The 26538-nt window shown below is 37.1% G+C and overlaps 1 protein-coding gene across 3 annotated transcripts in view; it reads left to right on the plus strand.

The window, feature by feature from the left end:
* Positions 1-19986, plus strand: part of ranbp2 (RAN binding protein 2) — a 91090-nt gene extending 71104 nt beyond the window's left edge. For all 3 annotated transcript variants that reach the window (XM_039743534.1, XM_039743536.1, XM_039743535.1), the window contains 8 exons: positions 1746-1832; positions 3142-3341; positions 4375-4558; positions 7361-7453; positions 10402-10550; positions 12314-12587; positions 16920-17254; positions 19256-19986. In XM_039743534.1, coding sequence (XP_039599468.1) covers positions 1746-1832; positions 3142-3341; positions 4375-4558; positions 7361-7453; positions 10402-10550; positions 12314-12587; positions 16920-17254; positions 19256-19567 — 1634 coding nt within the window. In that variant the 3' untranslated portion in view covers positions 19568-19986. The remainder of the gene's footprint in view (positions 1-1745; positions 1833-3141; positions 3342-4374; positions 4559-7360; positions 7454-10401; positions 10551-12313; positions 12588-16919; positions 17255-19255) is intronic.
* The last annotated feature ends 6552 nt before the right edge of the window (positions 19987-26538 follow it).

Below are 26538 nucleotides of genomic sequence, written 5' to 3' on the forward strand. Positions count from 1 at the left end.
GCTTTGCACATCTAGATTGAGCAATATTTGCCCACTACTCTTTACAGAACTGTTCAAGTTCACTCAAATTAGATGGTGAGCATTGGTGGAATGCCATCTTCGAATTTTTCCACAGATTTTCACTGGGATTTAGGTCTGAGCTCTGACTGGGCCACACAAGGACATTCACTTTCTTCTCCTTCAGCCACTGTGTGGTCAGTTTTGCTCTGTGCTTCGGGTTGTTGTCGTGTTGAAAGGTGAACACTCTGCCCATCTTCAACTTTCTGGCAGAGGGTAGCAGATTTTCCCCAAGAATTTGACGGTATTTTGCCCCATCCATTTTTCTTTCTACCCTAACGAGAACCCCAGGCCCTTTGGCAGAGAAATACCCCCACAGCAGGAGGTTGCCACCTCCATGCTTTACTGTGGGTATGGTGTGTTGTGGATGGTGAGCTGCATTGGTGTACCGTTTGGTATTGAGGCCAAATAGTTTGATTTTGGTCTCATCTGACCATAAGACCTTTTTCCACTTGGCATCAGAATCTTTAAGGTGCATTCTGGCAAAGCTTAAACGAGCCTTAATGTGGCTTTTTCCTTGCGACCCTCCCGAACAAGCCACAATTGTGGAGTGCTAGTGAAATCGTTGTCACATGCCCACAATGACTACTCTTTGCCATAAAATCCTGTAACTCCTTCAAAGTGGCCATTGGCCTCTTGGTAGCCTCTCTTACCGGTTTCCTCCTTGCTCTTCCATCCAGTTTGGAGGGATGGCCGGATCCAGGGAGGGTCCTAGTAGTACCAAAAACACTTGCCACTTCTTTAGTATGGACTTTACTGTGCTTCTTAGGATTGATAAAGCCTTTGAGATTTTTTTGTATCCATCTCCTGCCTTATGTCTGTCCACAACTCTATCCCTGAGATCTTTTGAAAGTGGCTGTCCACCCCTAGTCAGTTATTTGCTGTCAGTTGCACTATCAAGCAAGGGATTGCTCCAGGAACAGCTGTTTTTATCCTTCACTAATCACACTGATTACAGTTGATCACAGGTGGAAGCCAGTAACCAATGGAAATGGTGTTTAGGAGGGGGTAATCCTTTTTTAATCTTGGTGTTTTATTATTTTTTTTTTAATTCTTCTGAATTGTATCTATGATATCTTTCACTTGAATATTATAGATTGCATTGAGTAAGTAAAACTGGAAAAAATATTGGTTTGTGTGTTTTCATTTAAGGCTGTAAAGCAAAAAAAAAGGGAATATTTCGAAGGGGGTGATTCTTTTCTATACCCACTATAAATTTATTTCTCTGTGAAAATGTATAGTGTAAAGCAACCTTCTGAACTATATATTATTCACAGTACCACTCAACTCCAACTGTTAGTGTGTTTTTTAAAGTATGTTTCTGTTGCTCTATGACAAAGTATCTGTATAGTTGAAAATGCATTAAAATCTATATGAATATATAATCGGTTGAAGCATAGTTCAGTGAATGATTTTAGTTTAGAAAGTGAAATACCCTGTGAAAATCAGGGTACAGTAATTGTAAAATGTAAATGTTTGCCAGTGACTGGCAAAATTAAGTACATGATTATCTTGTGGTGAATCTGTTCTATCTCACACTTTATTTCATGGCATTCTTTTGAAGACTTAGCATTACGTTATAATTGTACTCTCCATACTCCTGATTTTCTATTACATTTGAGATACCTGAAGGAAGCAAAAATGGTGTCTTAATATCTGTTTTTAATTTTAATCTACACCTCTTTCAGATGAAGATTATTTGACTGCAGTGAGAAAACTAAATGGAAAACTATACTCAGATGATGTTAAGTCAAAACAAGGCCAGCACTCTCAGTGTAAGTTGAAATACGAAGTTCTCTTTTAGGCATTTGATTTATTAGGTGGCCTAAATCAAACACGAAGCCTTAGTATTCACTGCTGGGATGTTGTTTTGTAGTGTTAGTCATTGGGTGACCATATTCTTCCTAGTATACTCTTTATTATCTAGACCTTAATGAAATGTGTCAAATCCCATACTCCCCCTGTTATAAAGTGTTTATTTCTTTACCCCTTTCTACTTTTGCATTTGTAACACCAGACAATTAAACTAAGCTAAAGAATAAGGGAAAGACTTGCTCTTTTAATTATTATGTACTGTATTATAGGTATATACCCAAAATATTGAAGTACAAATGTGAGTGTTGGCAAATCACATCTAGCAATATGAGATTGTATGTAGTTTAAACCAGCATCCAAACCTCTAGTTTCACTTTCTTCTTTCTAGTTAGCACTCTTCAGGTCATCTCCATAGGGCCAATTACCCTATCTGAGTATGGCTGTCAAGAAAGTGGTCTTTCCAAGACGTTGGAGAGAGGATGAGAGAGACTGGATCAGTGGTAGACAGTGGCCCTCTTCATTCAGTGACCAGTCCTCCAGGCCCTGCTTCATACCAATTCTTGCTTAAATAAGAATCGTAACTGAATATGATAACGTTCCATCCTGCTAGATTGCCCTTTCATCTTAGACTAGCTGACCAGTGTATTGACTAGCTAGGGGCTTATAGACTCTCCTGCACTAATAACACAGCACTCTTACAAACTGGTTACAGCATTCCTTTAAAATGCCTAAATCATTTTTTCTATCCTTAAGTCACCTTCTATCTTTAATGATAAAAACAGTAAATGTTCATAATACCATTTTGGGGTGGTTAGCTGTTGTGTCCTGTAAAGCTTTAGACCTATTCATTGCTGTCTCGCCATTAATTCATTTCTGCTTATTAAAAGAAATAAGAGCTTGGTATTACTCAAAAGAGAATTAAAGAGAAAAAAATATGCCCTTGAAATGTGATGGCAAAAGTTTGTATCTTTGTAAGTTTAAATGATATCAAATTTCTCTGAGAGAGCAGATGTGAAGCTAATGCAAAGCTGAGATTTGTTTGTTTTTGTTTAAGTGTTAATTTTCATTTTTGTTGTTATAGCAAAGGTGGTTTTCATTAAGAAGTTCTTCCTCTTTTATGAACTGAAGTTTAAATTGTTAAAATGAGGAAAAAATCTGATTGTTTTACACATCCATTTTTAAATGTTGCACATTAGCTTCCCTGGTATGAACACTGCCAATGGTTACAGTTTGTAGAAATTAAAACAGCTATGTTTTGTTTTTTTTAAGCCATCAAACCATTTTGTGAAAATGAGCAGGACTCTGATTGTGTCATTATTTGGGAGAAAAAACCAACACCAGAAGAGAAGGCCAAGGCCACAAGCTTGCAGCTTCCTCCTACATTCTTTTGTGGAGTCAGCAGTGATACTGATGGAGAAAAAGATGAGTCTGATTATGAATCAGAAGTCAGAAAAGTTAAACAGTCAAAGGTCAGTACTGCTGTGTGTGCAAGTTTTGAAATACTTGTGAAATGTATGCTGTACTGTTTAGTATTAAAGCATTAATCTTTGTGAATGTGTACTGTACACGGTCTAACATTTTTAAGTTTATGGTAGGATACTAATAGCTAACTGGGCATTCTTTTATGAATAATAGAAACATCCACTTGCATTTATGTAGCTAAAAAATATATCTTTGGGAATACCACTTTTGATTATAGCTTTATGCCATCTTGGGTCATAACTGTATTCTTGCAAAAATATGAGTGAAATGTAGTTTTAGAAAAGTGTAAATGTTAACCATAACAACCTGATCAGTGTTAGTAAAGATTGATAACCATCAATAAATCTCTTCTCAACCTTTTAACATATCATTTAGGCATAGAATGTGGCTCATTAATGACTAAAGTATTTAAGTGTAAAGTACAATGTTGACTTTTAAATTTCCTTCACTAATGACCTAGTAAAGTAATTTACTAACATTCTTCAAATGCCAGAAATTTGGGGTTTACTTTCTGTAACCTTTGTGATTTGTTGTTCACTTTATTGGTATAGTGGGCATAAGTGTACTGTAGTTCCAAATTAGCACATCATAATAGACCACATCATGTGAAATAACAGTTTACGTTACAGTTGCACTGTGTTTAGTTCTCCTGCCTTAACAAATGCAGCATCCTGGGTTGGAATGCTATGCTCCAATGTCCATTTGGAATTTGCACATTCTGAATATGTGTACATGGGTTTACTCTTGTAGCCACAGGACCAATGGCAAACTGGTAGTGAGCGAATATGAGTGTGTGCATGTATGTGCCTATGATTGACTGGAGTTTTTCTCTGTTTTAAGTATTGGTACACCACTTGGGGTCAAAAGATACCTCCAGAATATTTTTAATGTTGTAAGAAATTTTATAAATGAGCATCATTTATTTAGTACTTTATGCTTGTTTAGCTAGTAAATAGTCTTCATATTCCTTATAAGATCAAAAAAATGGCATAACTGGTAATTTTTCATCTTATGTTTTAGGAGCTGTGCTCTTCAGTCACTCAAATCTCAAGTAGAAGTGATTTAAGTCATGCTATAAGTCCTGAACCACTTTCAACTTCCTTTAAGCCTGAAGGACTTCAGGAAAAGCTGTTTAGTTCTAGTGACAACAAGCCAATAGATCTATCTACCAAGAAAGAAAACGAGGCAGATTCTACATTTCAAGGTATGAAATAAATTATTGTAACTTGTAAATTGAAATGTTTAATTGATAAATGTGTTCACTGGGTTATGAAAACCTAAGTAATCTTGCCTATATTTTATTTTTAATTGGCTTTCAAAGAAAAGGAGAAGAAAACAAAGAACATTTTCATATATAAAATATAGTAACCCACTAGAGCCTATCCCTCCCCAGAGCTGTACAAGGGTAAAAAAAACTAGAGTAAAATGTAAATTAATAAAGCATGCAGGTCAATTACAAAGCCCAGAGGTTCACAAATTAAGTTGGATCATACATTTGCTGTCGTCCATGACTTAATCATGGAAACAGTGTCTCAGCATTCGCAGATAGTTTGAGTCAGTACACCATTGATCCATCGCTGCTGATTGTTCTAAAAAGAACAAGGTTATAAAAAGAGGACATCCAGATAGAGAAAGTAACAACATCAGATTTTCTGTACTATTGCTGTAAAATGCTATTGAGGGAGGGAGTAAAAAAGGCATAAGAAGTAGAATGCTAGGTGAGCAAGGGATAGAAATGGAACGGAGGAGAATAAGAGATGGTGTAATTGAGGCCCAGAGAACTGCAATAATGCAACGTGCCTGGTACGTGTGGGAATAGTAATGCGCCCATTAAGGGAACACTGATAACAGATTGAGTCAGAAGCTAAACCCATCAGGAAACTTTTTTTTTTTTTTTTTAGACTAGTAATAAATCTATGAATAACTTTATCTGTTGATAATTAAAATTTCTACAGGAATTTTTTGATGTTTTACAAAATTGTTCCAGCACAATAAAGCTGATAGGGATAAGTCAATGATCAACATCTGAGTGACTAAGACAGATATAATGATGGAATCATGAAGGTTGGTAAACAAAAGAGAAAGTGTGTTTGGTGAAGAGGGATGAAGAAAAAGCATAGTTGTGTAAGGGTTGGAACCAAGTAAGTAATAACTGCTATAAACTATAAAGAGGGGCTTTTTCTGTAAGTAGCCAGAACAGTGGGGAAAGTGAAAGATTCAACCATAGGCAGACTGGACATATGTAAAACATGCCCAATGATAGATAAAAATCAGGAAGAATCCTGGTTCAAATCAAAATGGAATGTTTGGAAGCAGGTCTTTTAGCACTCCACAGAAAAGAACTCATGACAGACCTGATCCAGTGCCAAAATGAAGGAGCATGGGTGGGTGAAGCATTGAGCAAACAATTTTCAAACAAGAGGGAATGTTCATTTCAATGCCAAAAGAAAACTAAAAAGGAAAGAGTGAAGTTATTCCAGGACAACCTTGGTTATTTTACCATTATGATCAAGATGTGGAATTTTGACTTTGCAGCAGTATGTAATTAAGGTTGTAATGGTAATCCATAAATATTTAAGAGTCAACAATAATAAAGGAAGGGAAAAATTAAAGCTTGACAAGCACACTTTAAAGGTGGCAATGCAGATTTGCTCCATGTAATTTAAAAGCCTGATAAAGGTTCTTAGGTCTGAGGTAGTCTACAAATTAGCAGAACTGAGAATGTCAGACCAAAACAGAAGCATGTCATCAGTATATAAGAATACCATATGGCTGTATTATGAGCCAAAATAGGTGTGAATGTATCAAATCCACAAAGATTTTAATAAAAAGCAGTGGAGATAACTGACATCCCTGCCTAGCACACCAAGCACAATCATAAACTGTTTTAATTGTATTTTGCCTGTGTTTATCTATACATGTCGCTCTCTCAACTGTCCAAAAGCAGCTACAATCCATCCATTTAAAAGCCTTTTCGACATCAAGTACGAAAAGCACTGAGGGCAAAGGCACTATTTGTAAAATTTGAAAAAGCCAACACATGCTGTGAGCTCCGTAACAAGATGCCATAAAACCTATCTTGTCAGTGTGATTCGGTTTCATCACAGATTTGAGCCTGAGAGCCAGAACCTTGAGGGAGTGATACAATGGAGATTTTATTACAATCTATTAATGTTGGATTGAGTCACGTTAACGATTTAGAAAATTAACCTTGGGTACTTGTTGCAAGAATACTAAATATACATCTAGCGGTGTACCAACTGGACTGGGAGCATTTTTTTTTGTAAATGAATTTAAAGCAGATTTATTTTCTTCTGTTAAAACTGGTGCCTTTAGCAGGGTATCATCATTTGGAGAGATGTGGTAAATGAATAGAGTGTTTGAAGTGCCTAACAAAAGGGGGTTTACTGAAGGTGCTAAATTGAACACAAAAGCAATAGTCAGGCCTTGACTATGACCCTGAGTAGCCAACGAAGCAAAATGTGGATCCTGAATGGAGTTTTTGTTTAAAATTGTAATGTAACCAAGTGTATCATAAATGTTGTAAGTCACTTTGGATTAAAGGAGTCAGCCAAATAAGTAAATGTAAATGTCTCATGGCTGTTGATTCTCAGTAATACCTTGGAGCACTCTGGTTTAATGGACCAGTGTCTAGAAGTGCTCCAGGACAGTGTCTAATGATGAAGTTGGGCTGGATAAAACCATGTGGTTACGTTAATTTCTGTCACTGCTCACCCCCCATTGAGTACAGGGTGAGTCCTAAAATACTGTTGGTCTTCCTGGCCAGTTTAGGCCGTTATCTTACATCATATGTGCTAAGTTTACTTTCATTTCAGACCACCGCATACCATAATACACGAATAGTAGTAGACTAGTAAAGCAGTTTGATGTATACATTAAATACTTCAGTACCCAGTGTAAATAGATATGTGCTTTGTGTGAACAAATGAAACTGCTCACACTCAAGTTTTCAAAATGTTAATGTTTTTCTCCTCCCTCCTTGCAGGAAGCTCATTCATGATCGGGACTGCATCTACTTGTGGCTTTTCATTTGCGGACTTGGCCAAAACTGCAAGTGACTTTGCTTTTGGAGTACAAGGTGACCTTCAGTTTTTTCTAATGCCAAAAACCAGAATCTTTTTACTTGTATGTTTTGAATATTGTTGGAGTTCTTTTTTTGTGTGCATGTGCGTACACAGTTAGGTCCATAAATATTTGAACAGCGACAACATTTTTGGTTCTGTACATTACCACAATGAATTTTAATGAAACAACTCGGATGCAGTTGAAGTGCAGATTTTCAGCTTTAATTCACTTTAATTCAGTGGGTTGAACAAAAAGATTGCATAAAAATGTGAGGGAACTAAAGTATTTTTTTAACACAATCCCTTTATTTCAGGGGCTCAAAAGTAATTGGACAAATTAAATAGCTGGAAATAAAATGTTAATTTCTAATACTTGGTTGAAAACTCATTTGGTTGAAAACTCTTTGCTGGCAATGACAGCCTGAAGTCTTGGACTCATGGACATCACCATATGCTGGGTTTCCTCCTTTTTAATGCTCTGCCAGGCCTTTACTACAGCGGCTTTCAGTTGCTGTTTGTTTGTGGGCCTATATGTCCGAAGTTTAGTCTTCAACAAGTGAAATGGATGCTCAATTGGGTTAAGATCAGGTGACTGACTTGGCCATTCAAGAATTTTCCACTTCTTTGCTTTAATAAACTCCTGGGTTGCTTTGGCTATATGTTTTGGGTCATTGTCCATCTGTATCACGAAACACCGCCCAATCAATTTAACTGGATTCAGCTGGATTTGAGCAGACAGTATGTCTGTGAACACCTCAGAATTCATTCGGCTGCTTCTACCTTGTGTCACATCATCAATAAACACTAGTGTCCCAGTGCCACTGGCAGCCATGCACGCCCAAGCCATCACACTGCCTCCAACATGTTTTACAAGTGATGTGGTATGCTTTGGCTAATGAGCTGTTCCACGCCTCCTCCGTACTTATTTCTTGCCGTCATTCTGGTAGAGGTTGATTTTGGTTTCAGCTGTCCAAAGAATGTTTTTCTAGAACTCTGCTGGCTTTTTTTAAATGTTCTTTAGAAAAGTCCAATCTAGCCTTTCTATTCTTGAGGCTTATGAGTGTCTTGTACCTTGCATTGCACCCTCTGTATTTACTTTCATGCAGTCTTCTCTTTATGGTAGACTTGGATATCGATACGCCTACCCCCTGGAGAGTGGTGTTCACTTGGTTGGTTGTTGTGAAGGGGTTTCTCTTCAACATGGAAATGATTCTGCGATCATCCACCACAACTGTTGTCAGTGGACGTCCAGTTCTTTTTTGCGTTGCTGAGTTCACCAGTGCTTGCTTTTTTTCTCAGGATGTACCAAACTGTAGATTTTGCCACTCGTAATATTGTAGCAATTTCTCAGATGGGTTTTTCTGTTTTCGCAGCTTAAGGACGGCTTTCACCTGCTTGGAGAGCTCCTTTGACCTCATGTTGTCTGTTCACAGCAAAATCTTCCACATGCAAGCACCACACTTCAAATCAACTCCAGGCCTTTAATGTACTTAATTGATAATGACATAACGATAGTCCACACCTGCCCATGAAATAGCTTTTGAGTCAATTGTCCAATTACTTTTGAGCCCCTGAAATTAAGGGATTGTGTTAAAAAATGCTTTAGTTGCCTCACATTTTTCTGCAATCTTTTTGTTCACCCCACTGAATTAAAGCTGTTTTATTTAAAATTCATTGTGGTAATGTACAGAACCAAAATTAGAAAAAAGTTGTCTCTGTCCAAATATTTATGGACCTGTGTGTGTGTGTGTATATATATATATATATATATATATATATATATATAATATAGTATTTTTCCCTCCCTTCCTTCCCCCCCCACCAGCTGCTGTTGTAGCCAAATAAGTGAGGTGTTCTTTGATACCTCAACTCAGAATAAAGCACTTTAATGGTCATTGGAGCAGTTCTTGGCATGAACAGGCATGACCCTGACAAACAAAATGCAGCTTAAAAACAAAAAGTATTTCTTAACTCTTTGGCCTCTTTTAAGCTTGCTAGATAAAGCTTACTTATCCTGGCTCTTTGCCAAAAAAACAGCTGGCAATAACTCTTGTTAAAGTTAAAGCAAAAATGTAATTATTACATATTACTCAATAGTTTTTGCTTGACCTGTTGGAAAAGTTACCTAATTTTATAACTACAATTACATTTTTGTTATATTTAAAGATTAATTTTCTGATTGCTGGGGTTTTTAAATTTCCTGATGAATCATTACTTCAGAAATACTTTTGTCTTCCACACAAACTGGGCATGTACCATCATTTTTCTGTCCACAAACTGCAAACAAAATAAGTTTACTCATTTTACGTTTTTGCCAAAATATGATGATGGGTACATGCTATGTAAAGAGACAAAGGCCAGTATATGGCATGGCAACTAAGGCTATGGGGTTGGCCATCACAATAGGATCCTAATGCATTAGACCAGAATTCTTCAAACTTCCTCGGTTTGCCATTTTTGTGTAGGCTATGTCAATCAAATACTACTTGGATAGAAAATTATTGAGCCAGTCTTTCTTTAGCATTTTTGTTTACCTCAATTGGGTTTGTTTTCTGCCTGTGCAAATTCAATCTTTGAACACAGCATGTCTTTGAGTGCAATTTTATCTCAAGTTTCGTTTATTTTTGTTATGAGAATTGAACTTATTTTTAATAATATGCTAACAGTGGCACACCATTTACTCCCAGTTTTTCTTTTCTCTTCCTTTGGTATTGCATGGTAATTTACTTATGTACCTTTTCAGTTTAAAAAAAACAAATATTAGCTCTGGAATATGTTCAGAAAATATGTGCATTTTGTTGAAACTGTCAAAGTGCATACTTGTTCAAGTCCTAATTCTGTGTTTTGAAAATAGTCACCGACTTTTGAATGCATTTTGCATTAGTTTTGTTTTTTGTATTCCTCTTGCTAATGTTGACATTTTGAGTTTGTTTTGCCTTTTTATTCTTTTCACCCTTATCAGATCCCAACTTTTCTTGGGCAAATGCTGGAGCCACTGTCTTTGGAAGTTCTAACATAAACAAAAATGAAGAGGATGAGGAGGTCAGTGATGATGAAGAGACTTCAGCTAATGATGACATTCACTTTGAGCCAATCGTGTCATTACCTGAGGTAAGTTTGTACAAAGCTCAGTGTGAGAATTATTAGTATGAGAGGTTGAATTTACATAGTTTTGTTTTAAAGCTGGGAGAAATTTACAAAAGGAAGAAAGAAATCAGGGGAAAATTTAAAGCATGGTTTTATGACATCAGAAATTAACTAATACAAAAATATAAAATATTCTTAAAAATTAAATTGTACTCGTCTTTTGTTATTAACCAGCTTAAGTCTCTGTATGCTTTTGTAAACATACATATCAAAGAGCAAATGTCACCAAGCTAAAAAACAATTTTCTGATTAATCTGCTCTGACTGTCCGTTTTTTAGGAAAGCAGCTTTTGGATCATTGAGTAAATGAAAATATCTGGAATTATCTTGGTATTCACTGAGTATAATATTTGAATATACTTGTTTTAATATTGATTTAGACAGTTATTTACTTTTAAGGTTACTGGACAGAATTTGGCATTTGATGTGGTTAAATAAGTCTTTAATTTAGTTGCTACTGAAATGCATTTAAGTGGACTTCTACAACTGGCAGAAAAATATTTTAAATATGGAAGATTGTGTATGTAATAGTTGCTGCTAAACCAGAGTTCAACAGTAAAGTTTGAGATCCAGCCTTTTACCAAGGGGAATATAAAGGGTCTTGTTCAAATATTTTGAGTTCAAAACTTGCAAAACAAAATATGAACATCTGAACAGCCTTATGCAGATACTGTATATACTGTACAGTGGATTCAGAAAGTATTCAGACCACTTTTGTGTTGCAGATTTAATATTAATTGAATAAATTTGCTATTTTAGCATATCAGTCTGCACTCAATAACTCATAATGACAAAGTGAAAACCTGTTTTCAGAGAGGTTTGCAAATATATTTAAAATCAAGAACAGAAATCTTTCACAGAAATATTTAGACCCCTTCAGTGCATCCAGTTTGCTTTAATTGCCCTAGAAATGTGTCTAGAACTTCGTCGGTATCCCTTTGTGGCAAATTGAGCTAATTGGTACATGTTATATTGGCATCTAATTTATTCTTTCCTCTTTTATGTGGCTATTCCTGGGATTTGTGTTATTTTACAGATTTTAGATGTTTCCTGGTTATAAATCTATGCAACTTTTTTCCCCTTTCATTTTTACAATTTCATACACTTTGTGTTTTTTTATACTGGCCCGGCCATTTGTTTCAGGGTTACATAGGTTACCACCCTGATATGCACAGCATATTATTTCATGGGGGCTATGGGATAAAAGATGGCTAGTTAGGACACACCTCTATCAGAGATTGTGGAAATCGCTTCCTGTTCCTGCAGTTTCAAAATTCTAATCTAATTTAATAACAGCTTTTTGATCTCCTTTTTGACTCTGGCCTTTTGCTTCATTTTTTGTGGCTTTGGTACTGCTATTTATGATCTTTGCTTGCCCCTCAAATACATCTCTTCTCTTGATTCCACTTGCGTAACTGTAAGGTATTGAAAACGAGAGACTTTAACAGTTTGTTTTTCTCAGAATATTTGATTTAATGCAGAAATCCACATTACTATAGGTACTTGCTACATCATAATAGTTACAATTAAGATAAAAATTTAAAAGCACCTTGTGTATGAATACCTGGCTATTTTTGTATTTGTTCCTCAAATGAATTAGAACAGCAAATGTTGATTAATACAAATGTTTGTGTCATGTTTTTTCCTCTTCTCTCTTATCAGAACACCAACCCCTACCCCCCAAACATACACACACTGAAAGACTGACTTTTCTTAAATTTCTTTAAGGTGGATGTGAAGTCTGGAGAAGAAGATGAGGAGATTCTTTTCAAAGAGCGAGCAAAGCTTTATCGGTGGGATCGAGATGCTGCTCAGTGGAAAGAACGTGGTGTTGGGGACATTAAAATACTTTACCATCCCCAAAAAAGGTACTACCGTGTGCTAATGAGAAGGGAGCAAGTCCTGAAAGTGTGTGCCAACCACATCATTACTAATTCAATGGAACTACAGCCTTTAAATACATCAACAAATGCACTTGTCTGGACAACAACAGACTATGCAGGTGAGGCTTTTGGCACTGGATCCCTTTTGCTTATTTCTTTGGTGGCTTATTGAGAGCAATCAGATTTTACTGATTGGAGTTGGTTACCTAAAAAGTATTGCAGATGTTTATATGTAGAAACCAATTAGATGTTCTTAAATTTATGATATACTTTCCTTTATTTAGTGCTTTTGTCAGCATTGCTGTTGTCAGAGCAGAAGGCTATTTGGCACATAGTGCTTGAGCATTTATTATTATAATTTAGTTTTTTCAAAAATTATCATATCCTCATTAGCACACTATTTTAGTGTAAGGGATGTAAATAACTCTATACAAGTAACAAATAAGTTGTATCTGACTGTAAAATTGAGCTCAATCTAATGTTGGATAGGATAGATAAAATTAATTTAAAATGTTGGCATATTTCAAAGTTCAAAGAAAAAAGAAAAATAGAAAGATACTTTTTTCTTAAAGTAATATATTTGAGTTTACTTGTCACTTTCCAATGGATGGAAGTGCAGTTTACTAGTGGACCTCTGCTCCTTTACCATCTGTTGAAGTGATTTTTTTCTCATTATATGGAGCAGAAGATGCACTTACCTTGAACTGTTTAACACTAGAATTACCAGAGCCTACGAAAAAACTTGTAATTCCGTCCCACCTTAAATCGCTTCTTAAAATCGTTCACAGCTCTCCACCAGCGTCTTTTGTCATCTAAATGTGCTGATAAAAATCAGGCTGCAAGCAGCCGGCTATTCCATCCCCCCACCGACTTAGAACGTGCACAAACTTCTCCCAGCTCATGCCTTGATTGATTATCTAGGAGTGAAGTGGAGTTTTAGAGTGGAAAGAATAGATCATTATTTGGAATACACGCATTTCACGTGTGTTCCGTTTCTACAGTAATCCGTGTAAACACATTTTTAAAACAGAAACGTTTTTCATATTGTAGTAGTAAATGACAAAATGTAAGCATAAACTATATAATGTATGAAGCCTGAAGTCCAAATATCAAACACTTTCACAAAAGGTACACATATAACAGAACAAGTATGCTGTTATTCAAAAATATAACTGCAGAAAAAAGCCACCTTAGCATGCCATATTGACACGTCATTGCACTGCAGCTGACACAGTAGCATAATGGTATCAGCCGCTTACTGGTATCCAAAAGCTCATGAGTTCGATCCCACATGGCTCAGTTTTGAGAAGTAAACTGCTCTTATTCTTACTATTTTAGAATAAAACCATGCATTTGATTTCAGTGTGTAACAGCCAGTAATTTATGATACTTGTAAAGGTTAGTTTTTTTTTTTTATTCACTTTTCATTCTCAGTCTCAGTCGTGTTCAGGATCCTTCCCTACCCCCATCTGAGAATGCTGTTTTCACATAAAGATGCGCGTGGCTCTGCAGCGTACTTGTGACTGCATTCTCGTACCAATGCTTGCGAACTGAAGTGCCTGCGTGCACTTTTCGTGGCATTACACGTCTATTTTTTTTAGCATGCCCGTGTCGCTCAAACACAGGAACATATGTTGGTGTACAAGAATAAAAAACAAGTGCACTTTTATTCTAGACTATAAGTGAAGAAAAATAAAGCAAGTTACAGTAGGCGGTTGATACGACAGCTTGCGTGGTGCAATGCTAAGAACTGCTGATTTCCGATCCGTGCTATATAAAATCATCACATTCAAATATTAACAATTTCCACACACCCTTCCTACATTCACGACATGTGTACTTGTTGCAGTGTACACATCTCTCTGGCTATGGTTCCTATTACACTGAATGAGCACCTGACATTGTACTTTCTTCCCTATATAAATCACATTCGAGTATAGCGTCTCCAAATAAATCACATTTGAGTTATAGCGCGTCTTTATGTGAAAACAGCATTGTCAGATTGGGGGGGGGAATCGTGAACGCGACTGAGAGAATGGAACTGAATAAAAAAGACTGAAATCAAATGTATGTTTTTATTCTAAAATAGTTAAGTACATGCAATATTATTTGAAAACGAACAGCATCAGATCGGGTTTGAATACACTCTGCGACGCTGAACTCCCTGTCTATCTACATAGTAATAACAGTAATTTTATTATTATATAGGAGCTTCCCTGTCTGCCTATCATATAGTGCCTTTCCTTCCTACCTATCTATATATCTATCCCCTTAGCTGTTTTTTATATATCTATTATACAGTGCCTTCCCTGTTTATTTATATATCTAGTGCCTTCTCTGCCTGTTTGTCTGTCTGATTGCATATAGCGCTGAACTTACTGCTCTGTACTTTTCTGTCCTCTGCATTTCCTGGAGTACAAAAGAAACAGCACCATACAGCAACAAGTGAGAACTGGCAAGATCGGGGAAAAAACACGCGGTCACTGATTACAAACCGCAAGATGAATGAAAGAGACAATATATGTAAAAACATCATCGCACTAATGCAATATTATTTGAAAACGAACAGCGTCAGATCGGGTTTGAATATGCGCCCGATCTGGCGCTGTTCGTTTTCAAATATTGCATGTACTTAACTATTTTAGAATAAAAACATACATTTGATTTCAGTCTTTTTTTTTTTATTCAGTTCCATTCTCTCAGTCGCGTTCACGATTCCCCTTCATTATAGGGAAGAAAGTACAATGTCAGGTGCTCATTCAGTGTAATAGGAACCATAGCCCAGAGAGATGTGTACACTGCAACAAGTACACATGTCGTGAATGTAGGAAGGGTGTGTGGAAATTGTTAATATTTGAATGTGATGATTTTATATAGCACGGATCGGAAATCAGCAGTTCTTAGTATTGCACCACGCAAGCTGTCGTATCAACCGCCTACTGTAACTTGCTTTATTTTTTCTTCACTTATAGTCTAGAATAAAAGTGCACTTGTTTTTTATTCTTGTACACCAACATATGTTCCTGTGTTTGAGCGACACGGGCATGCTAAAAAAAATAGACGTGTAATGCCACGAAAAGTGCACGCAGGCACTTCAGTTCGCAAGCATTGGTACGAGAATGCAGTCATAAGTACGCTGCAGAGCCACGCGCATCTTTATGGGAAAACAGCATTCTCAGATGGGGGGTAGGGAAGGATCCTGAACACGACTGAGACTGAGAATGAAAAGTGAATAATAAAAAAAAAACTAACCTTTACAAGTATCATAAATTACTGGCTGTTACACACTGAAATCAAATGCATGTTTTTATTCTAAAATAGTAAGAATAAGAGCAGTTTACTTCTCAAAACTGAGCCATGTGGGATCGAACTCATGAGCTTTTGGATACCAGTAAGCGGCTGATACCATTATGCTACTGTGTCAGCTGCAGTACGTGCGTGTCAATATGGCATGCTAAGGTGGCTTTTTCTGCAGTTATATTTTGAATAAAAGCATACTTGTTCTGTTATATGTGTACCTTTTGTGAAAGTGTTTGATATTTGGACTTTAGGCTTCATACATTATATAATTTATGCTTACATTTTGTCATTTACTACTACAATATGAAAAACGTTTCTGTTTTAAAAATGTGTTTACACGGATTACTGTAGAAACGGAACACACGTGAAATGCGTGTATTCCAAATAATGATCTATTCTTTCCACTCTAAAACTCCACTTCACTCCCAGATAATCAATCAAGGCATGAGCTGGGCGAAGTTTGTGCACGTTCTAAGTCGGTGGGGGGATGGAATAGCCGGCTGCTTGCAGCCTGATTTTTATCAGCACATTTAGATGACAAAAGACGCTGGTGGAGAGCTGTGAACGATTTTAAGAAGCGATTTAAGGTGGGACGGAATTACGAGTTTTTTCGTAGGCTCTGGTAATTCTAGTGTTAATGACTTACTGTTCATAAATTGCATTTAAATAGCATAGTCATTAACATTTACAAAGTTGTTTTTGTTTTTTGTCCACTTACCTATGAGTCTAGTGTCACATATTTTTCTGAACTTAATTTTTGTAGAAATAAGTGATATTGTGGCCTGATGTATGGAATAGTCTAATACAACCCTGATTTTTCTACATTCATTAGTGTGCATTGTAGCATAGTATGAGGCTTTGAAATTCTGGTAAATTGACTTGTGAATATGAAGGATCACAGGGCTTACAGTAAAGTATGTTATATTAAAAGACATATGACTCACTTAAGCAGTGACATTATTTCAGTAAGGCTACATTGCAGACATGAATAACCACTTTGATGCTTTGTAAGTATTAAGCTCAAGAGACGCCTTTATGGTTGTCTTCCCTAACCACGTATTAGTGACAAGTACATTTTTGCAGTGCCTAAACTTTGCTAACCTATTTAAATATTGAATTTAGTTCATTATTTTTTTTTTGTTTTTGTTAAGACGGAGAAGGAAAGGTGGAACAGCTGGCAGCAAAATTCAAAACTTCTGAGCTGACAGAAGCCTTCAAAAGAAAATTTGAGGAGTGTCAAGCTCAGCTTTTACGTCTGGACTCTGGACAAATGTCACGAGTAATGGAATTGTCGAGGGAAAGTAATCCAGTAGTCTATTTTGACATAACCATTGAGGAGAAATGTATTGGGCGGATTACAATGGAACTTTTCTATCATATTGTTCCTAAAACGGCAGAAAACTTCAGAGTTTTATGTACAGGAGAAAGAAAATTTGGATATAAAAACTCTGTATTCCATAGAGTCATCCCAGACTTTGTTTGTCAGGTAAGTAATTCACCAAGACTAAACCAAAGTGTTTTTTAAAGCAAAAGGAAAGCACAATGGTGGTTTTGTGATACATCTGTACAATATGAAATAAATTTTAGCATGTGCACATTACTGAATTGTGATTTATGCAATTCAAAAGACATATTCCATTGGTAAGGCAGATGTGTTATATTAGACATAGTAATGTATGTAACAAAAGTACTGTCAACGGTGAAGCTGTGTTGTGAAATAATTCAGCATATAAAGTGGATTCAGAAAGTTTTCAAACCCCTTTACTTTCTAAACATTTTTCTATGTTGCTGCCTTGTGATAAAAATCATTTAAATAATTTTTTTTTCCTCCATGCAACACTCAACATCCCAGAATGTGAAAACAGTTTTCAGTTTTTTTTTTGTACATTTTTTTTTTAAACTAAAAGTATCGCATTGATACAAGTATTCAGACCCTTTCCTCGGTACTTAGTTTGAAGCACCTTTGCCTGTGTTTCTAGCCTGGAGTTGTCATGGGTCTGATGCATCAAGCTTCACGCAACCAGATTTGGGGTTTTCTGCCATTCTTCCCTGTAGATCCTCACAAGCTCTGTCAGGTTGGATGAAGACTATCAGTGAACAGCTGCTTTCAGGTCTGTCCAGATAAGATCAATTGGATTCAGGTCTGGACTCTGGCTGGGCAACTCAAAAACATTCCCAGAGGTTTCCCTAAGTACTCATTAGTTTTTAATTTGTGATTAGGGTCACTGTCCTGTTGGAAGGTGAACCTTTGGCCCAGACCAGTAGCGTGTGGAACAGGTTTTCATTAATGATATTTTTTACTTTTCTCCATTCCGCTTTACCCCAATCCTGTCTCATCTTCCAGTCCCTCCTACTAAAAAACAAACTCGCAGCATGATGCTGTCACCACTATGCATCACCATTGGAATGATATTGCATAGGTAGGTGGCGAGGGTTGCCTGGTTTCCTATAGATATCCTTTCATCAGACCACAGAATCTTATTTCTCACAGTCTGAGCCTTCAGGTGCCTTTTTGCAAACTCCAAGTGGACTTCCATGTGTCTCTTACTGAAGAGAGGCTTCTGTCTGACTGCTCTGTCATAAATCCCAGATCGGTGAAGTGTTGCAGTGATGGTTATCCTTTTGTAAGTTACACCCAACTTCACACAGCTTCTGTGGAGATCAGCCAGTCAGTTTCTTGGTTATCTCTCATATCAAGGTCCCTTATCCCATGATAGCCTGCTCTGAGATGAGTTGTGGTTGATCCAGACATCTTCCATTTTAGAATTATGGATGCTGCTGTGTTCTTGGGAACCTTCAACAAACTTGCAGATTTGTTTTCTAGTTTTCCCTAGATCTGTTCCATGATACAGTCCTGACTCTAAGCTCCACAGGCAATGAATGCCTTTGACCTCATTGTTTTGGTTTTTACTCCAGTCCTCTATAGACGGGTGAATGCCTTTACAAATCGTGTAGAACCAGTTGACTTTGACCACAGGTGGCGTCCAAACAAATTATAGAAACATCTCCACTATGATCAATAATATAGGATGCACCAGAGATAAATTCCAAGTGTCATTGTAAAGGGTCTGAATACTTGGGGCAACTGGATATTTGTGGGGGGTTTAATATATTTACAAAAAATGTAAACTTCTGTTTTCACTTTGAATTACTGGGGTACTGTGTCATGTTGGAATGATTTTAGCACAAGGGTGCAACAGAGCAAAAAATGAAGGGGTCTGCATACTCTCTGAATCCAAAGTATTTTCTGTTCATCAAGGGGGAGAAAAGGTTTAAATATATGACTGCAACAAGTAACGTTTTGTGAAAATTCCTGTAATGCCCTGTTGTGTGACAACTGTAAGGCTCTGTGATAAAAAGTGTTTATGTACTGTAAAGCTTTTACATAACAAAAAAACTGTCTTTTTTGTTTTTGGTAGCTTAGGTTTTGGCTACTAAACCCTTAATTTAATGTTTCTTGTTTAATCATTCTTGTTTAACTTTTCAGGGAGGTGATATCACAAAACAGGATGGAACTGGAGGCAATTCTATCTATGGGGACTCTTTTGAGGATGAAAACTTTGAGGTGAAACATACTGGACCAGGCTTGCTGTCCATGGCAAATCGTGGCCGTGACAGCAATAATTCTCAGTTTTTCATCACTCTGAAAAAAGCAGAACACTTGGACTTCAAACATGTTGCTTTTGGCTTTGTCAAGGATGGAATGGAAGTTGTCAATGAAATGGCAGCATTTGGCACTAAAGATGGCAAGCCAGTTAAGAAAATTGTAATTTCTGATTGTGGACAGATTAACGCGTGAGCCTCACAAGTTTAAATATGTCAAATGTTAAAGTTATTTAAAAAAATTGATTTCTGTGTATAAATGTAAATTTATGACCATTTTTTATGTGCTATTTAGACTGGGGTAAGTGCATGTTTACAAATAAAGCAGAATTACTGGCAAACTTGAGGATTGATCCTGATTTTAAATATCAAAAATCTAAAACATGTTCATTTGTCTTTAAAGGGACATACTGTTAAAATGACATGAAAAGTCGAATTTGTTTACAGTGTCTTACACTTATGGAATTCTAGTCTAGAATTAATACATTTATTATCTACAGTGACCAAAAATGATGAACCACGGGTTTGTTTTTTGCAGTACAGTGCAGAGCTCACATCTCCCATGGTACAGTTGGCCATATGGGCAATTGAAAATAAAAATATTGTTGGATTTTTGACATTGATTAATTAATAATGTCTGGGTAAAGCTTTGCTTCGGGCAGTGGTCTGTCACCCAAACTGATGCATATAGCACATAACTTTTTGTAAGTTGAATATTACAAAGCAGAAGAGTTAACAAAATGAATTAAATGCATTGCATACCAAAAAACTATAAATGTATGTGTGCATTCGTATAGGTATGTGTCTCCAGCAGAGAGCATTCTTTCTCCTTGGAATGTGTTTCTTTTTGCAGAATTGACTAGAACCCAAATACTTTTTGTACCTGGCGGAAAATAATTACAAAAAAGAGAAATATGGCACAACGAGATGTGTGTTTAACTTGCTTTAACGGGTAAGATTAATTTATAATGCATAACTCCAATATACAGTAATCCCTCCTTGATCGTGGGGGTTGCGTTCCAGAACCCCCGAAGGTGAAAATCATAAGTAAAACCATATGTTCATATGGTTATTTTAATATATTTTAAGCCCTTATAAACTCTCCCTCACTATTATAAACATTTCCCGCACAGTTATACAGCATAAACCCTTTGTATTCTCTTCAATATTAGGTAAGATTCGTTGAAATTATGTATGTGTAAACACTGTTTATATACAGTAAAACCTAAATATTATTTTAAAGATATCGAGCGTCTCTGATATCACGTATGTTACAGCCATTACGACAATACAGGCCACCAGCAATAAATGTGTACAATGCAAGAAAATTTGTATACAGTAAAATGTGTGTACAGTGGCATTAAACTATGTACTTATAATTAAGTACAAAGAAAGTTAATTATGGTTACTCACCAAAAATGACACGATGACTTGGCCTATAGCGATGAGTTTAATTTTACTGCACAGCAAAGGAGAGCGTTAAGGCTCTTCTAAAGGAGCCTCTTCAGGCGATTGTGTAGCACCACCGTTGTTGTTCTTCCGGCAGTCTTCAATCCATATCCCTAAAGCAGATTCCATCCGGACTACCGCCTTATTACATCCGCTTACAACTTGTTTTGCGCTCTGGCTGAAGGGCACTGCGGCTGTAGATCTTCGTCTTTTCCTCCTTTTTAAATAAAAAGAATCGTGGCCTCATTGATGCCGGAATGGCGCCCTGCAGCAGTGTAGCTGTTCCCTTCCTTCAACATATCCAAAACTTTTACCTTTTCGGCAATCTTCTGTTGGCGCTTGGGCACGGCCCCTGAAGCAGGAGCAGATCGTTTTGGAGCCATAATGAAGGGCTTGACTACGCACAAAGATAAACACAAAAGAGCACAAAAGTTAACTCTTTACACAGTGAAACATGTTGATGCTGAATGAGCGAGACAAGACTTCCTGGTTAACGCAGCGGAATCGAATTTGGAGCTCCGTTGCTGAGCCAGTCGGCACACAGGAATTTAACTGCGTGCTCTGATTGGGTAGCTTCTCGGCCATCCGCCAATAGTGTCCCTTGTATGAAATCAACTGGGCAAACCAACTGAGGAAGCATGTACCAGAAGTAAAAATACCCATTGTCCTCAGAAACCCGCAAAGCAGCCAAAAATCCACGTTATATATATACTGTAGATATGCATACATATAAAATCCGCGATAGAGTGAAGCCACAAAAGTCGAAGCGTGATATAGTGATATAGCGAAGAATTACTGTACATACATATTTAGGCTGGAGAGAAGCATTGGAACATCGCAAGTGGGAGAATGGCAACAAATCAGATGTCCTATCCACCAGCGAGAATGTCTGTGGCATAGTGACGCTTCTGACATCGCGCTGGATCTTCGTCGTTATAAACACATAATTACATATTCATAAAATTCAGGTCAAAACTAACTGGTTTATTAATACCTTCATGAACACTGAGTTCTGTAACTTCATTGGTTAAGCAGGCATTAGCACTTCCCAAAACCACCTGCTTGTATCCTTCACATGTTTTCTGCTTATGTCCCTAACCTGACTTACAACTGTCATTTGTCTCTCTCTCTCTCTCTCTCTCAGCTGAATTGCATGGATTTGTGAAATAAATGTCACAGAGTATGTGTGTACATGTTGTTTTCCAGAACCAAGTCAACACAGATGTTAAAACCCACAAAATTGTGTACTAGCTGTCATTGAATTTGTAATGCTGAAGATCAATATGCCTTCAGAAATGTATTTTTTTGTCTAGTAAATCTTCAGCAGGGCAACTCCACTTCATTGGTTACAGTCAAATGGTGGGCTGCAGAATTCCAGCATTGTGGGGTGTCCCTTAAAGGTCGATTCATTTCAATGAGCACCACAAGAAATAATTTCTGAAGAGCGATGGTTCCTTAGATGGCAGATGGTAAATTTTAAGTCAGCTGAGACGATTCTTCATGATTTTTCAGTATGAGTCAAAACAGTGGAATAGTGGTGATTCTCCTACACTGAAATAATTCAACATTCAAGCAAGTGACAGGAAGATATTGTACTCAGCTTTGCTTTTCTGATGTTGAGGACGTAGTCTGTACTGATTTCATCCCTTTAAAGGCCCTTGTAAACTGACAATATTATGCTGACCTGCTTTGACATATGCAGTGGTTGGTGAGGGGTAAAATCCTCAAGCAAAGTACCAACTGTTCTTAAGATAGCCATGCTCATATCGCACAGGTTTCAAACTGTACTCTACAAAACTGTCTTTGAGGAGACGTTGTATCAATCCTAATTCGACAGAACTGGAATTGTGTGACTGTCAACTGTTCTCCAATCTGAAGGACAGTGTCCATAGGCTGAGCTTTGTTAATAATGAAGACGACAAGATCAGGAGCAACACAACATTTAATATACAAGTGGAATGGAAAATGTTAAGTTAACAAGTGCTTTAGTGTTCACAGGATAGTTATGGTGAGAAATAAGACCGGTCTGGTTCAACTGATGTTAAACTTTTTATAATCACCCCTCATAGATATATAAATATTTAAATATATTTTGAAATGCATATCATTTAAAAAACGGTCTACAGCTGAAGGTTTACCTAGTAACTTTTGGAAATTAAAGTGAGATGAAAAATTTTAAATACTCTAGCAAATACTATATTGTAATTTTGAGTCTTCAGAAATGTCATGTTAACTGTTTTCAGTTTGATATTGAAATGTGAGATTTTTAGGTTTTGTTTTAAATATAAAACTTATTTTTGATTAGAGAGAATGAACATTATGGTGCCCTGAAATGGGGGAACTATGTACATAAAGTGTTGTCATTTCTAAATGACGTGATCAAAATGTATACAAATAGCCTTAAATGAAAGTCTGCAATGCGTACTTCAATCACGTCTGACTTGTTGCATCTGTAATTTTAGACTGTGAAGCAGAGAAAATGGAAAAATGTACCTTTTGTCCCAAATATATTGAAGGGCACTGTATCAAGGTAACTGAAGCACACTCGTTTCAAGTAAGAAAATACTAAAATTTATTGATAAACACAAGAATTATAGAAATATAACTGCATATATAATTTGTCATGTCCGACTACTTGCAGGTAGACTAGACAGATTAACATATAATATTAGATGGAGAACAGAACTGGTGCCCATTCTAGACATTGTTCCTGTCAAGGGCCCATTGCTTACTGGGTTAAGTTTCAGGTTCCCTGCATCCCTTCTCTGGATAGGTGGGTTTAGAAAATGGATCAACTGACAAAGTTGAAACATTTTAAATTTTTTGTATTTTCATTAATTTTGTCACAGTTGCTGACATTTTCTTAAAGCAGTACAGTGGACCCTTGACTTACAAACTCAATTCGTTCGCGAGGGCTGGTTGTAACTCCAGTTGGTTGTAAGTCAAGACTATTTTTCCCATAAGAAATAATGGAAATACCCATAATGCGCTCTGAACCTCCCACAGCAACACTTACTTAACATTTTCATAATAAAAAAGGGTTGTATAATGTGCATAATTTACCAGAAACACCAATAATTTTTCTAATATACTAACCAAAAAGTTATAAAAAGTGCGAAGCCAACCAGAAAGAGCAATTTCACCCTGTACTCGCCATTTAATTTGACATCTTTGGGCTGCAGGAAGGGAGGAGGAGGAGGAGAATGAAACGCAAGGTGGTTATTGTTTAGAAGGACCCTCCTTATGCAAATCTTTTCTTTGAAAATTGTCGAGATGGTGGATTTCGACATGCTGTACATATTAGCGAGATCGGTCACATGAACACCACTCTCTTATTTCCGCACAATTTCCTTCTTCGTTTCGATTGTGATTGCTGTTTCTCAAGTTAATAATGACAGTAGTCGAGCACTCAGTTCAAAGCTGGCCATGTTGTGAACTGCTGTAATAATACACACCAAAGCAAGCCGGTGCTGACTCCGCCTGATGACATCAACATGTGCCACGACAGCCCGCTAGCTAACATCCCTTAACAATCGCTTTCTTTACCTTTATTACCTTCTCTTCCTTCCTTAGCAATTATGCGTCTAGCTTGCCATGGTTGTAGTGAATTATATATAGATATAGATAGATAAATCACTGCACTGACCGAAATTACGTCCACAAACACAAGTATCTGGGCTCCGACTGACGCATACGAACACTCTTGGCTGTTTGTTTACAATCGCACAAGCGGATACACGTGACCGCATTCGGGTCGTAGCGCAAGATGTCGGTCGTAAATCAAAACAAAAATTTTGGTCGTAAATCAAGTTGTTTGCTTGTCAGGCTGGTCGTATATCAAGGGTCGACTATATATTCAAGCAAAAACGGATAAATGCACAATTTGGTTGTTCTTTAAATAGCTGCTTGAGGGTCTGTTTGCCTGCAGAGGTGATATGACATGTAAAAGAGAAAAATATGGTATAAAAATATACACGTTGAAGTGATCTCTCTCAGGCTAAATTTGAAGTCATAAACTAATCTGATTTCTATGGAATGGTCCTCTGTTTTAAGGTTAGATGGCATGCAAGAAATACTAGTCAAGATGAGTTACATTATCATCTTCATTGATTATTAACATATTTAAATTAGATGTGTCCTTAAATCTTTTGAGGAAAAAACAACCCTTTATTGGAAATTTTAGTAATATAATGCATTAGTTGGTGGGGCTAGCACATCTCATCAGGGTCCCCTCTTTGTCCGTTACACAGACAGCTGTCTACACCACCACATTTCACCTCTGCTCCATCGCTTATACTGGCCCCAAGCACCACCTGTCTATTGATGCCCTTAATTTTATATTCCACTAGCAGGGGTGCCCGGCGTTACCCGGGAATGTATAATGAATTTCCCAAATGAAAGAAGCACAATAGAGAAATAGAACACACCTTTTTCTGATTCATATTTTATTGCAATAGGTAATACAAGTGGTAATTCCAGAGCCTCTGGATGCACTATTTTTTTCCCCCCTCGTGGTGTGAAAATGAACAAATTCTGAGGATTGCCCACTCTAGAACATGCTACGTAGTGTTGTCCGTGTGAAAAGTATGGATTTTCCAAATTGATGCCTGCAGCTTGCAGTGATTGCCCTTGAGCCTTATTAATTGACATAGCAAAAGCCAAACGAACAGGAAATTGTAGCCGTTTGAAATCAAAGGGTAAATCATTCGGAATCTGCGGTATTCTTGGTATGAACCCATTTTCACGTCTTGCGCAACCTGTTATGATAGTTGCTTCAGTAATATGTATTGATGGGAAAGTTACCGGCATTTCAAGATGTGATTCTTCAGAAACTCTACTCAGTAGTCGGTAAGCATAAAACTCCATTGCACTGATTCTTGCCAGCAACAGATTTGCTGTAGTTGGATGTGTTTGTGGAATTCCAAAGTAATACCCATCTTCACCTTGCCAAAAGATTAGTGGATACTGAAGGGCATCATACCACCTGTGTGTCTGCCACACGCTGAAGACTTCTGTTCTTTTTCTCAATGATTAATGCCCCGCTTCCCTACCATTACAATGGCAACCTCATTAAGTGTTGGAGCACTGAATCGTCAGTGATGCTCTCCCTGTGGCATTTTGTCAGCTCTTATGACAACTTTATAATAACATGTTAAAGTGCAGTCATGAAAGGGTGACACATGCGTTGTTCTCATAAAGGAATCATTGTAAATCCATCACAATGTCCAGTCTCACGTTAGGTATTCCGCTGTGTCTATGATGCACTGTTGTGGAAATATCTCCCATGAAGTAGATCTGAAGGAACTCCATTGTCCCATCAGTTAATGAAAGTAATGATCTTATTGTGTGGTAAACTTGACCTTGCACTTTGAATGTGGGCATGAACCCATCCTTTCGTATTTGTTTAGTTGCACCAAAAGAAGTCATTTGAAAACCGGAATTGTACTTCCTGATGTTGTTCAAGAAATGCTTTGAAATTGGTGTTGATCCTGACATCACAGTGTAGAGGTTCAGGTGGACGAAGTAGAGATGGCAGTTTCACCTTCCCATTTGAGTAACACAATCCAGTGACTCTCCTTTTCATTTTAGAGCTCTACAACGAACACAGATATGATCCATTCGGCCAATAACAGCGACTGGATGTTCATGATATGCAACCTGTCGGTAATATATGCGAAAGCCATATTTTTTAAATCGTGCTGCATTTGTCCACGTGTT

This window comes from Polypterus senegalus, chromosome 2 (assembly GCF_016835505.1).
Source record: "Polypterus senegalus isolate Bchr_013 chromosome 2, ASM1683550v1, whole genome shotgun sequence".
Lineage (NCBI taxonomy): Eukaryota > Metazoa > Chordata > Cladistia > Polypteriformes > Polypteridae > Polypterus > Polypterus senegalus.